The sequence below is a fragment of the Trachurus trachurus genome, assembly GCF_905171665.1.
Source record: "Trachurus trachurus genome assembly, chromosome: 9".
Lineage (NCBI taxonomy): Eukaryota > Metazoa > Chordata > Actinopteri > Carangiformes > Carangidae > Trachurus > Trachurus trachurus.
In genome coordinates, this window is record NC_139895.1 from 11,477,886 (window position 1) to 11,492,915 (window position 15,030).

General features: G+C 39.4%; 2 protein-coding genes across 2 annotated transcripts; both read left to right on the forward strand.

Moving 5' to 3' along the window:
• Positions 1 to 2,559: 2,559 nt before the first annotated feature.
• LOC310991459 (nuclear factor 7, brain-like) lies at positions 2,560 to 9,085 on the forward strand (the record flags this gene model as incomplete). Its single annotated transcript, XM_083979171.1, has 2 exons — positions 2,560 to 2,835; positions 7,931 to 9,085. The coding sequence occupies 2 exons, from the start codon at positions 2,560 to 2,562 to the stop codon at positions 9,083 to 9,085; spliced, it is 1,431 nt and encodes a 476-aa protein (XP_083835297.1).
• LOC310991841 (nuclear factor 7, ovary-like) lies at positions 2,905 to 3,999 on the forward strand (the record flags this gene model as incomplete). The annotated part of the gene is made up of 1 exon (XM_083979772.1): positions 2,905 to 3,999. A coding segment is annotated over one exon (1,095 nt), but the record flags the coding sequence as incomplete, so codon positions are not given.
• Positions 9,086 to 15,030: the final 5,945 nt, after the last annotated feature.

Genomic DNA, 15,030 nt, shown 5'->3' on the forward strand with positions numbered 1-15,030 from the left:
AAAAGCAGATTAACGTTTAAAAAAAAACGTTCTGAATCACGAGAAATTAGGACCTAATGGTGCGTTCCAGGCAACCCGTAACTCGTGTTTTTCCGACCTGTTCCTATGGTTACCCGTTATAACATACAGTCAAACTCGTAACTTCCCACCTGTGAACTCGTACTAGATCGATCTACTCCCAGTTCCAAGTAACTCGTAACTTGCCTGGAACGCTACAAACTCGTAACTGGTGACTTGAAGTCGTGACTGGGTTAAAAAGCCTGCCTTTCAAAATATCATCAAATATCCTTCATTTAGTTTTAGTTTTTGATCCTTGGATTACTTCTTTCATTATTCGATGAATTTTGGGTCTTTGGATTGTGTTGTTTCTCCCTTTATCTGCCAGGTGATTAAACACCCTCAAGTCTGAATTGTTTTATGGCATTTGGAAAGACACATATTGACCAATGACCCTTTACTGAAACTAACTTTTGATCTGCCATATTGTGTTGTGTTATTATTGTGACCAAATATTTGCAACGGGATGAACATGGGGGTTTATAAATTGGCACAAGGTTTTGAAGCCCATACAGCATGTGCCCTTTGTATTACTCTATTATTAGTTTAATAGCAAGTGCTTTATTTCATGAATTGGGACGACTGTGGTTTTGGATGAAGAGCAGTTCATCCACTAATAATAAGGTCAGTGGAGACAGTGAAGGCCTGTGAGGTGAGCTGAACTCACTGTCATGTTCCTGAAACCAATTTGAGATATTTGCTTTGTGGCATGGAGCATTATTGAATTCATGTATTCATGTTGCTGACCTAATCATCTGCAGCCTTAGTCCAACCTCAACTGTCTCAGTTGACAAGGGGAACCTGACCTGGGGCCGTAGAGTGCCATTTTGAAAACGTGTGGAATTTAGTCCTACTCTAAAACTTACAGTAAGAATAAAAGCTATTTATCAACTTTCTCAGGACTAAGAATCACTCCTATTCCCCCAGATATTTAAGAGACCTCGAGAGGTTTCCTAAGTGGTCAGGAGTTGCCAGTAGGGGATGGCATTGAGGTGAGATGTGTGCGCAAATCTTTCGGGAGTAGAAGGACGTTCAGGCTTTGTTTGATGACGAGCAGTTGATCAAACAATATCGTTGGGACAGAGTGGGTATCATCTTTGTCACGGATTTAAAAAGGGACGTCATCTCATCAATAACCTCACGCAGCAGAGCTTTCATGGCAGAATTAAAGGTCATCAAAATGCTTTGATTTCTCACCCTTGGAAAAATTCAACAATGTATCACTGAATTAATGAATTGGAAGATTTGGAAACATTTACTTTTCATTCATTACCAATACATTTTGTATTATTTTGTAGATTATTGACAAAATATTGTTGAACATTCCCATTGGCCATTTAACTATTCACTGAGATATTTCTAAGATTTCTATATTCTTAGATAAGGGATTCCCTTCAGCGATTGGTCATTCTTGGAAGTGACGTCATCTAAAAATTCTATTTACAGCACATAGTACTGTTGTAACTCAGTCCTACACTTAGCTAAAAGTGCAAGTAAGATGCTTGATAACTAACTTCTAAGTGCAGCTTTCAGCGAAGAATTTTTTACTCAACTTTTAGGAGTAATTCTAGCTTGATAAATACAGCTCCTGGTCCTCTGCTGTTCTAGTTCGACCATCTTGAGGTTGGACTTCTTGTTAATTGGCTCTCTGACTTACTGTAGCCTGTCTGTCAGCTATAGTATGACCTTTGACCTCTCTCATCAACAAGGTGTTTCCACCACAGATTATTGTGTGTGAAGATAAATAATTTTAGAGACAATCACACCAACAATGACTCCAATGATCATGTCATAGAAGAAGACATGGTCTACATGTTGTCAGAGTCTGATACAAACCCATAACACTCTTTAACATATACGACACAAATGTTTAGTATTGGTGGATTTTATGAATGATGTCATATTTTGTATTATCTGTCCTAATCATATAATTGTGTAAAATCAAATGCACAAACCATAAGAAAGTTAATCAGAAATCTTATTTCAATTCGCTGAGTCCAAAGATTGGGTACGATAATAATAAAAGCTGTGACACAAAGTCCAAAGACAAGTGAGAGCTGGAATCAACAAGAAGGAAGAGAGATTTACAACACATGTGACCAAATCATGACCTGTTGATGATAATGACTGTGTTTACCTTGATTGACTTCTGGATCAAATATCAAGTAAATGAACAATAAATAAAACTTGAGATCAGCCATGTTGTGTATTTTCAGCGTCCGATAATTGTGTTATTGTCTTTTTAAGTTCTTAGCACAGCAGTGTGAGAAAAGCAGCGACTGAAGGACAAAGATCGCATGACTGATATCAGATGGTGTTACTATTAATGATTACATGATGATCACATTGAAAGCAGACTATCATTATTGAACTGAGAGAGGACGTTACAGGCTGGGAGATCTCTAACTTGACTATAATTATCATGAGGACTGCAGGGGACAAACTGAGTGGAAATTAAACTTGGTGAGTGTTTTAGTTACGAACAATTTAAAATCTGAGAAAATGGCTGAGAAAATCGCTCTTGTTGAAAGTTTCCTGAGTTGCGCCGTGTGTTCAGAGACTTTCAGCGATCCTGTGTCTCTGAGCTGCAACCACAGATTCTGTTCAAGCTGCCTGCAACAATTCTGGGAACAAGCTAAGAACAAAAACTGCCCCACTTGTAAAAAGAAATCTTCAATAGAATTTCCATTTGTGGACTTTGGACTGAAGGATCTGGCTGATTCCTTTGCTGGGAGACAGAAATTTGGAGCATCAGAGTCTGAACTGGGACAGAAGGAGGTGGAAGTGATTTGTCGGAAACATCAAGAGGAGCCTAGATTGTTCTGTAAGGATGAAGATAGAGCATTTTGTCCTGTCTGTGAGTTTTCTCTCCACCAGAGTCACAAAGTGGTTCCTGTAGAAGAAGCAGTCAGTGACCTGAAGCAGCATCTGAAATCTGACTTAAAGTCTCTGAAGGACAAGAAGAACAAATACAAACAAGTGGAGAAAACATACAATAAAATGATTCAACACTCCAAGAAGCAGCTGTCGTCCACAGAGAGGCAGATCAGAGCAGAATTCAACAAGCTCCACCAGCTCCTGAAAGAGGAAGAGGAGTCCAGACTGGCAGCTCTGAGGGAGGAAGAGGAGCAGAAGGGGAAGACTATGAGCAGAGAGATGAAGATGATTGAGGAGCAGATCTCCTCTCTGTCAGACAGTATCTGTGCTGTTGAAGAAGAGCTGCAGAAACACAAGGTGGTGTTCCTCAGCAGTTATAAAGCCACTCAGACCAGAGCCAGAGCCCAGTGCTCACTGTCAGATCCACAGCTGCTCTCAGGAGCTCTGATAGATGAGGCCAAACACCTGGGCAACCTGTCCTTCAGAGTCTGGGAGAAGATCAAGGAGAAGATCAAGGAGAAGGTCCACTTCACTCCTGTCATCCTGGACCCAAACACTGCAAGCCCCTGCCTCCATCTGTCTGATGATCTGACCAGTGTGAGACAAGGAGAGACAGAGCAGCAGCTTCCAGACAATCCAGAGAGATTCACCAAGTATATCACTGTTCTGGGCTCTGAGGGTTTCCGCTCAGGGAAACACAGCTGGGAGGTGGAGGTGGGAGATCATCCTCGCTGGATTGTGGGCTTGGCAAAAGAGTCAGTTGACAGGAAGGGAGGACGGGATGCTTCACCAAAATATGGAATTTGGTGTTTAAGGCACCATGATAGAAAGTACACCAGTGGTGCTGGTAAGACTCTGGCAGTGAAGAAGAGTCTCCAGAGGATCAGAGTCCAGCTGGACTATGACAGGGGGAAGGTGTCCTTCCATGAACCTGAAGACATGACTCGCATCTACACTTTCAAAGACACTTTCACTGAGAAACTCTTTCCATATTTCAGTGTTGGAGAAGCTGGTGATGCTAAAACCGCTGATATCAAAATGTGTCACAGTGAGATCAGTCTGTGATGTCCAGGGACATTATTCTATCATGATGGTTTGAGGTTTATTAAAGGAATAGTTGAAATTCTTGTATTGCGCTCCGACGTGCATGAACATCAGAGCAGGACTGTTCAGGCTGTAAAAATGTCCTAAATGACGTTGTTTCGAGTAAACTCTGGACTATATCCCTTCAGTATGGAGGAATATTACAAGGTTTTTGTGTAGTTTTATGGACCTTTTTTTTGGGGGGGGGGGGGGGGGGGGGCGCTATTGACTCTCATATAAGGATTTCATTGGACTATGAACGCTCCCGGGTCTCCACTTTGAGGAATAAAAAACTACTCCCAAGTATTCATCAGTGTAACGGAGGGTCCGGGTGCACTCACTCACCCATAAAGGACGTGCAAACCCAACTGCCAAGCGGTCATTGATCTCTTGGCACAACGGTTTGCATCGTCGCCCACCGTGCGGGAGACCAGGGTTCACACCCCCACCTGGGGCAGTCCGTACCGACACACAACGCAGAGGGCCAGAATAACATCGGCTGCAGTGGTGCCGTGACCCGGATGCCCTGGGTGGAGTGAGTTCAGCAGGGGTGAGTGTAACATCTGCTACATCAGCATGGGGGTGAGTCAATAATGACTGAATTTCATTTTTTTGGTGAACTATTCCTTGAAACTCTAAACTCATCATCAGACTTTACAGCCAACCTGCTTCTACAGTACACCTGCTCATATTTTGTCTTTAAATCACAGTTAATTTGTATCTCATTAGATTGATCATCATCACTGAACTGCCGTAAAAATACTAATAATTGTATTTTTAAATCTTTATTTGGTGTTTCCATGGATACTCAACCAAACTTGTTTCTTCTACATCAATAATTTTTTTTTTCTCAGCTTTTAGAAAACAGACTGAATTTGGAGGTTGATTCCATTTTTTAAATCAAGATTAATATGTGAGAAAATGCAAAAACAAAATGTTGAAACTGTTTCACATCATCAAGACAAAAACTTTAGAAATCAAATTTCTTCATTATCCTGGTTATCAGCATCTTGATCTGTGTCAAACAACATTGTATAGTAGTTCATATCCACTGTACAGATGATTTGTTTGTTTCAGTTGTTGTGACTGTTCATCATCAGTTTTTGGTCTTCTCTTTAATAGTTTAGAAACATGTGCTGGAATACTAGTTTGATGTTTTATCCCAACTTCAGATTTTTTAGTTTAATTTATCATGTTTACAATTAAATCTGTTAACTTGCAGACATTTTCTCTAATTCTCATTATTATTATTTCTGTTTCATCCATGTGAATCAACTTTCTTGAGTTTGTTTTTCCCTTTATGTTGTGTTTTCTTTGTGATGGTCAAATATCCTGGTTAAAACATGAGTTCAGTTGTACAAGTCCTCTGTCCCTCAAAACTCATCTAATAAACAATCCAACAACTCCCAAACGCTCTCGTGGAGAAGTTGTGACTTGTACATTCACCATGTTATGAAATAATCATATAACATTACGAGAGAGAATTGTTTTCGAGGCAAATGTGTAGCCGGAACTACAATCCAGACACGGCTGCTGGGCGGATCGATTTCAAAAGCCAGATACTTCCGAGTATTTGCTTTATTTGTTGTACTGTAATGCTACATAATTATACATGATTATTTCATAGCATGGTGAATGTACAGGTCACAACTTCTCCACGAGAGCGTTTTGGAGTTTTTGGATTGTGTATTTGATGAGTTTTGAGGGACAGGGGACCTGTGCCATTCACCTCTATTGTGATTGCTGAACATCTGGCATCTGTGCCCTGCGGATGTCAAAACAACATGCACCAATAATTAATGAACCTACTCCTATGGTTGTAGGGATTGTGGCAATAGGCAGATTTGCCAAAATGTTGAACGATTCTTTTAAGAGTTTAATCATGATCAAAAAACAAAAAAACATTTACATTTTGCAGTTGCATAGAATGAAAAAGAAAAATATTAGCACATTATGACGGGCTATGGGGTAAATGGATACAGGATATAAAGTATAAAGTAAAGTATAAAGAGGGAAATTAAAGCCTAGTTCTAATGTAGTTCATGAAAAGGTACTCCCTCATTTTAAATATATGAAGCACAATCACACACACATGCTGGTCTAGTGTCAGTCAGGCTGTTAAAATGTTCACACATGAACTGAACATGAGGTGTCATCAGTTGTGTTTGGGAACCAACTGGTCGACAAGGAAATAATGTGAGTTGGATAAACTAGTAAACTCCAGTTGTTGAGCAGACAGCTCCACCTGCTGGTAACAAAACAACATACCAGTGTTTTCTACTGCTCATAATTTAACTACGAGAAACAGTAAAGGGGAATGAAAGTAGATTTTAACTTTGTCAGTCAGAGCTGAGACGTCAGTAAAAGGTGACAGATCTCTACTGGAAAAGACATGTTTAGAGGATGGTCAGCAGAAAGTTGAGGACACATTAAAACTTGTTGAGTCTTGCTGTTGTTGGAAAAAGATAAAAACAGAAACTGTACCATTTGTGAGAGGAAATCTTCAAAGGATACTCCACTGGTGAACTTTGCACTGAAGGGTCTGGATCATCAGAGACAGAACTGGGAAATAAGAAGAATGAGATGATTTGTAGTAAACATCAAGAGCCTGAATCAGCCACAGTGTGACATTCACTGACCCTAACAAATACCTTTCTTCAGTTGTGATTTTCATCACTTACAGACAGTACTACATTTCCACGGCAGTTTTAATGCCACGCAAGGTTGGATTCAGAGGAGGACAAGAGGCAGAGTGTCACTATATTGGTCTATAAAATAGATGATTAATATTCTGGCACTTAGACCCTTCCTTCAATTTTTCTGCATTTCTGTGTCAATTATAAGCAGTGGTAAAATTGAGTTGAATATAAAAACTTGGTCTTAAAAAAAACAAAACACTGTCAACAGAGTGTATTACGTAAACAATATAACATAAAATTGATGTTTCTTTTTTTATATGGATATGGGCAGTTTAAAGGACAAAACCAAGACTTTTCTAAATGTGACTATATGAGAAACCCTTTAAAAAAAATGAAGAAGAAGCAATAAATAAAATATATTTTATTAATTTGTTAAAACCTGTGGCCTCAACAGGAGAGAATGAGAGTGCTGATTATCAAAATGTGTTGAACACACTGACATCTACTTTAAATTGATATAACAAAAGATCATATTTTCCTTTTTGGAAAAAAAACAACATGGCTCAAAAGTTTGTGGTTTAAAAGGTAGAGAATCTATATATTTTTTTTTATATTATATCAGTAACACGAAATGGAAATATTCAAGGAAAGTCAAGGACATAAAACTTTCAGGAAGTGGTCCTTGTTACTCTCAACTGTTATTGGACAATGAAAACAAAGGTTCCTTGTGAGTTTTGAGTGAATTTTCATTCAACATCTGTAAGACTGCAAGAGTGCCACCCGCTGGAGACACAAACAAACAACAGTTTCTGTTCAACCATTTCTCCACCCAGAACAGAGTACATAAATGAAACTGAAGTGAAAACAGTTAGTCAGAGCTGAGACGTTGCATCACAGGTTTGGATCGGCACTGGACAACAGAGACTCGGTGGATTGTAGAGGGAAAGTCAAAGGGACTGAACTTTGGTGAGTCTTGATCTTGATTTAAAGAAATCTGGAAATCTGTGGAAATGGATGAGAAAACTGTCGTTGAAAATTACCTGACATGCGAGCTGTGTTCAGGGATTTTCAGAGATCCTGTGTCTCTGAGCTGCAACCACAGCTTCTGTTCAAGCTGCCTGCAACAATTGTGGGAACCAGCTAAAAACAAAAACTGTCCCACTTGTAATAAGAAATCTTCAAAGGATTGTCGAGCCGTAAACATTTCTCTTAAAGAACTCGCTGACTCGTTTCTTGAGAAGCAAAACACTGGTCCACCTGTGAAAAAAAGGAAGAAGGAGGAGGTGGTGTGTGATAAACATCCAGACGTCCCTTATTGGTTCTGTGAGGACGAGCAGAAAGCTGTGTGTCCTGTCTGTGAGTTTCCTCTCCACCATGGACATAAACTTGTTCCTGTAGAAGAAGCAGTCAGTGACCTGAAGCAGCAGCTGGAATCTGACTTAAAGTCTCTGCAGGACAAGAAGAACAAATACAAACAAGTGGAGAAAACACACAATGAAATGATTGAACACTCCAAGAAGCAGCTGTCATCCACAGAGAGGCGGATCAGAGAAGAGTTCAACAAGCTCCACCAGTTCCTGAAAGAGGAAGAGGAGTCCAGACTGGCAGCTCTGAGGGAGGAAGAGGAGCAGAAGGGGAAGACTATGAGCAGAGAGATGAAGATGATTGAGGAGCAGATCTCCTCTCTGTCAGACAGTATCTGTGCTGTTGAAGAAGAGCTGCAGAAACACAAGGTGGCGTTCCTCAGCAGTTATAAAGCCACTCAGACCAGAGCCAGAGCCCAGTGCTCACCGTCAGATCCACAGCTGCTCTCAGGAGCTCTGATAGATGAGGCCAAACACCTGGGCAACCTGTCCTTCAGAGTCTGGGAGAAGATCAAGGAGAAGGTCCACTTCACTCCTGTCATCCTGGACCCAAACACTGCAAACAGACGCCTCCATCTGTCTGATGATCTGACCAGTGTGAGACATGGAGACACAAAGCAGCAGCTTCCTGACAATCCAGAGAGATGCAATTATCATACCCACATACTGGGCTCTGAGGGCTTCATCTCAGGAAAACACAGCTGGGAGGTGGAGGTGGGAGATCATCCTGACTGGAACGTGGGTTTAGCAAACGAGTCAGTTGACAGGAAGGGAAAGATATGTGCTTTACCAAAATATGGAGTCTGGTGTTTATTACATCGCAGTGGAAAATACACCAATGGTGTTGGTGAGACTTTGACAGTGAAGAAGAGTCTCCAGAGGATCAGAGTCCAGCTGGACTACGACGGAGGGGAGGTGTCCTTCTACGACCCTGAAGACATGACTCACATCTACACTCACAGAGACACTTTCACTGAGAAACTCTTCCCATATTTCAGTGTTGGAAAGTCTGGTGATGCTAAAACCTCTGATATCAGAATCTGTCCCACTGAGATCAGTCTGTGACGTTCAGGGACGTTGTTTTTTCCATCATGATGGTTTGAGGTTTATTAAACTCTAAAATCAACCTGCTTCTACACCTACTCGCCTGTCATTTTGTCTTAAAACACATATTTCATTAGACTGGTCATCGTCACAGTACTACTGCCTCTTTTACATAGGCCTAGTTTGTCTTTTTTCTTTCATCAAGTATTTTTCAATAAGTCTGTTTTAATCTTTATCTGCTGAACTTGTTTCTACATCAGTAATACTTTTGTGTTTCTTTCTCAGACTGCAGGTTGTGTCACTCTTTAAAATCAAGATTAATATCTGAGAACATGTGAAAACAAAATGCTGAAACTGTTTCACATCATCAGGAGAAAAACTTTACAAATCAAATCTCTTCCTTATTCTGGTTATCAGCATCTTGTTTTGTGTCAGACAACATTGTACAGTAGTTTATATCCACTGTACTGATGTTCTGTTTGTTTCAGTTTAGGAATAAAAATAACTTTATTAATCTCCAGAGGGGAAATGTATTTGTCTGGCAACTCATCTTTGAATTCAAAAGCCTGATATATGGAATATATGGATATAAGGAAGAGGATTAGGACCCCCGGAAAAAGAAAGTGAGTCTAAAGTCAGAATTCTGAGAAAAAGTCCGAACTCACTTTTTCAAAACAGGGGAAACAGTTGTGGTTTTATTTATTTTTTGTGGTATTATTTTATTTATTGTCATATTTTATTTTTTAAAACCATTTTTTAAATAACTGTTTTTGGTTTTACACAATGCAAAACTATATGTGCTTGTGTATTTTGAAAACCTTTTTTTTTTTCCATCAACAGAACTTTTGTAGTAGTGAATCATCAGTTTTTTTTGTGCACAAATAAAATACTTTTCATGGGAATGTACATTGTGTAATTAAATTGCAATTCTTTATTTTTTTAACAATTATTTTGTGTAGCATCCCCGGCTAAATGATGGTCGGACTCTCAAACTGATGGTTCACAATGTTTTATTCCTTGGACCGTATTCAATGCAAACACACCGTAAGAGCTATGAAAAGAAGAAAACAAAATACAGTTACCTTTACTCTTACTTGAAATTACCTTTAACTGCCTTTATCACAAACAATCATGTAAGTTGACCTTTTATCTAATAAACTTATTGTAGACTCACAGGTTTTACTCCATGAATTTAAATATATATTTTAACTGCTACGATTGATGTTACAGTCATGAGGGAAAATTCACATTTTAACTGAAAGACAACCTCCCATAGAGTGCAATATAAAACAGTATTTAACATGAAATTAGCATTTTTAACCGTTCGTTTTTAACCCAATAAACAGTTTTTAACCTTAGCAGACCTTATATAAAACAGACAAAATACATCCTGTTGCATTATCAAAACAACCTACGAGTTAGCTTATAGCTTCATCTCACTTCAATACAGACCGACACGGCAGCTCGCCGATGCTAATAGTAGCTACCGCTAACCACAATACGTTTTATGCATGAAAATATCCACGGCAACCAAACTCGAGCCGGACATAAATACAGCATTAAATGGTAACAACACAAACCTTGTGCCCCTTATTAGCCAGGTGCTAGGGCGTTTCATGTGGGTTAGACACACTTTGCTTGCTTTTAGCATTGAAGACACTCCTTTAGCCTGCAGACATACTTTTCCTTCTGCCGGTAAACTCCGAAGCACCGGATGTGTACGAGGTCTCGGCGAGACGCCTTCAAAATAAAAGCACTGAATATCCGTCTGCTTAATGTATAAAAAATAAAAGCCTGGCTTTAAAGAATGTTACTAAGTAAACATAAAAACACATTTATAAAAATACTATGCTCATATTAAAGGTCATTTACACTCCCACCAAATCATTACTGGTTTTTCATCCCCTTATTAGATGTAAAGCATGAATGATTTCTAAACCATGTGACCTTTAACCTTTAGTGCTTGAGTCAAAAATGTCCATAAGCTCTTCATACTGTAAAGGATAGGTTGTGGAGTGAAGGGGGTGATTAAACAGTCTCTAGGAGCAGGATCAGCTTCTGCACTGGACGTTCAACGATGGATGGCTTGCCAGAACGCTGTCCCTCCTTTCCCATCTTCTGGTCTCCAACACGAATCTTCACTCTCCTCACTAGTCCATCTTTATCAGTCACTGTCTCTACAACTTTAGCCAATTTCCACTCGTTGCGAGGCTGATCTTCTGTCCTTTCCATCACAATGTCACCGACTTTGAGGTTTCTCCTTGGAGTATGCCAGCGTTGTCTGGTGGCGATGTTGTACACATACTCTCTTCTCCACCGGCCCCAGAACTGCTCTGCAAGGTACTGAACACGGTGCCACCTCTTACGAGCATACATATCCTCTCTGATGAATCTGCCAGGAGGTGGTAAGGCGGCAGTGGGTTTCATGGTGAGCAGGTGATTGGGCGTTAGCGGCTCTGGACTATCTGGATCATTTAAGTTGTCAACGGTGAGTGGACGACTGTTCACAATAGCTGCTGCCTCATAAAAGAATGTCCGTAGAGAGGCATCGTCCAGCCTGCCTGATGAGGGTGAAAGAGTTAAACGAAGAACATTCCTCACCGTTCGGATCTGTCTCTCCCATACGCCTCCAGCATGGCTTGCATGCGGAGCGTTCATGCTGAAGTCACACTGTTTCTCAGCCAAAAACGTAGTCAGACGATCAGCATCCAATTGCTTGAGAGCTTCATTCAGTTCATTTTTAGCTCCAACGAAGTTCGTTCCTTGGTCACATTTTATGTCACGTACTGCTCCTCTTATTGCAATGAAACAACGAAGTCCATTTATGAAGGCATCTGTCGACATGTCGTCTAACATTTCAATGTGGATAGCTCGACAGCAAAGGCAGGTGAAAAGCAGTCCGTATCTCTTTTGTACCTTGCGTCCTTGTTTGGTGAAAAACGGACCGAAACAGTCCATTCCACAATAGGTGAAAGGTGGTGATGGATCCACACGCTCAGACGGCAAATCTGCCATTCGCTGCTCCTCTGTGAATCTTCTGAGTTTTCGACATGTAACACATTGATGCAGATGCGTTGCCACAGCTCTGTTGATTCCTGGAATCCAGAATCCATTTGATCTGATCTCATTAATAGTCAAGCCTTTTCCTTGATGTTGGACTTTCTCGTGACAGTGAGCAATTATTGCCTTGGTGATGGGATGACTCTTTGGTATGATCACTGGATGCTTCAGTGAGGTAGGGAGTGATGCATTTTTCAGTCTTCCTCCCACCTTGAGGAGTCCATCCTGATCAAGAAAAGCATCCATCTGAAACAGTTTACTCTGAGAGGGAAGTTGAGTTACCTTACTGAGCAACTTTAACTCTTCTGGATATGGGTGGTTGACGAATAACACAATTCTGACTGTCCGGGTGTCACATACTGATAAAAAATTATATTTTTTAAGAATATATATGTAAATGTTGTTCCTCTGACAAGATATAGTACAATAATACCAAAGTTGTTGGTGGTGTATTAAGATTTCTACTCAGAATTTTGATCCAAACATCAAAAATGTCATACGGTGTGACTGTCCGGCATATGTGTGACCTTAATAATACGAGCATATTTCCAAATAAATTATAAATATTTGATAGTTGTACAATGCATATAAAATAATGAGGTGTTTTTAAAGCCCACATAAAGATTTGATGTCAGTGCATAATGTCCAAACAAGTTTTGACCAAATACATTTTGTCCGCAAAATGGGCGTCATACGGTGTGACACTATTTTGTATATTTTGAATGGGCAATAATTTGGACATCTTAATGATAAAGAGGACCACACTCAACCAGGAAGTTACAGTAACATCTCTGGAGTGGTATGCCAGGTCAAGAGGTGAATTCTGCCTTTTAGATTTTTATTTAAAAAGCAATATATCTGACATCATCAATAGTGGTCAATGTTTTGTGTCTTATGGTGTGACATTATTTGCATGAAAAATAATTATTTTTCACAAATATTACTTATTAATGCTTAAAAAGTATTGCTGCCATGTGGTGAATAACATGATAACTATAGGCTAGCTGTTTTTAGTTGGCTAATATATTAACTTAACTGAGCAGAATGTCATGTGGTGTGACACTTTGTCATAACGGTGTGACGGTTTTTCTAAGTCACACCATATGACATATCTGTCACACCATATGACATTCACTTTATTTTGCATTAATATTAATATAAATAAATATACAAAACACACAAATTTAAGAAGTTTGATGTTAGATTTTTTTTATCTATACAAATAATATTTCACATTCCAATTTTATATTTCATGTAACCATATTTTACCATTTGCCATGCTGTGCATATTAACAGATCCTATTTAAAAATAAATTTAAGGAGACTGGTGAAATGACATGTGGAAAGGATCGTCTCTGTCAGGAGTCGAAGTGGCAATCAAGGCTTCAGTCGTATGCCAACATGGGACATATTGTCTAACGACTTGACCACTGAGCACCCCCAACTGGGAAATAATGTTAAATGTTTGATGTTTTTTTCAAAACTGTGTTGATAATTTTTTGTCCTAATGTAGAAATTTTAACATTTCATCACAAAATATTCACATTAACTCATAAGTAGATTTTAAATGCTAATTCATGCTGAGTACACAATGTAATGTAATGTGTCTATATTGGACCATGGTTTTGTGGATGATGTTATTGTTCTAAGACTTTAGTTCAGCAATTGGAATTCCCGTGTAACCTGTGCCCAAAATCAGTTTTTTATTACAAGATATGTCCTCAATTGTTTTTGTTTGAATGTCAAATACATAAAATACACTTTTTTGCATTTTTGGTGCAGTTTGTCATGTGGTGTGACACTCATGTCATTTGGTGTGACGCTCACAATTGTGACAAAAATACAGCTTTGTTAGTGATAAATTGTGAAAATATCCATAGACCACAAGGAAAATAGAACTACCAAGAGTCTCAAGCATTGTGTTAGAGTTATTACAAGGTTTAACAGAATTATTCTAAAATATCTTGAAAGATTGAGGAGCGATGTCATCCTTTGTATGACAATTTTGAAAAATAATCCAAAATATAATACATTTTCACAAGGAAATGTTAAATATCAAATCAGTCATGATTAAAATGTATGATGCAGTCAGTTAGAAAAGAAAAAAGTACCCCATTTTCATTTTATATAACATAGCTTTCATGTCACACCGTATGACAATTTAAGGCACTGATACAGCAAATTGATGAAAAAATGCTAATTTTGATGCAAAATCTTCAAGAACACATATGCGTGTCTCTGTAAGTCTCTTATGATGATGCAGCGTGCGTCTTCTCGTTCTTGGACGGTGCTGTGGTCTGTTGACTTATCATGTCTGACACGACGAATGAGACGAGCGACAGCCTGAGTTGCTTTTGACCACGAAGAAAACTTTGACAGGCGGTCTGAGAGACTCAGCTGTTCCCGTGTCTGTGTGTTTAGAGTCTGAATCCTCTTGACTTCAGGATCTCCAATCTGTATTTCTGCGCTAACATCTGTAGCTGGAGGTATCTCTTTCTCCCATAGAAACTGAGGTCCTTTGAACCAGCTTGATGTGAGAATCTCACTTACGCTTGATCCCCTAGATGCGATGTCTGCGGGGTTATCAGGTTTTTTCGAGTGATACACTCCGTGGTGAGGAATGTACCACTTCTCTCCTTCCTTCCCTTGATCCTGAACTTCCTCTGCCTCACCCTTTTCAATGATTTCATTCATAAACTTCACATAATGTTCTTTGTACTTGTCATCCTTCGCCAGCTTTCTTTTAAGGTGACTGAGCCGTACCATCGCCAGTTGTTTGTTGTCAGGGAGATAGGGTCTCTCTTTAAAGGGGAGTGGCATCTCGTAATGTCCATGAATGTTCCTCTTGATCCCTTCCTTTAACACATCCAGGAAGCGGATGTCATCCTGAGACACAGTCTTTCCGT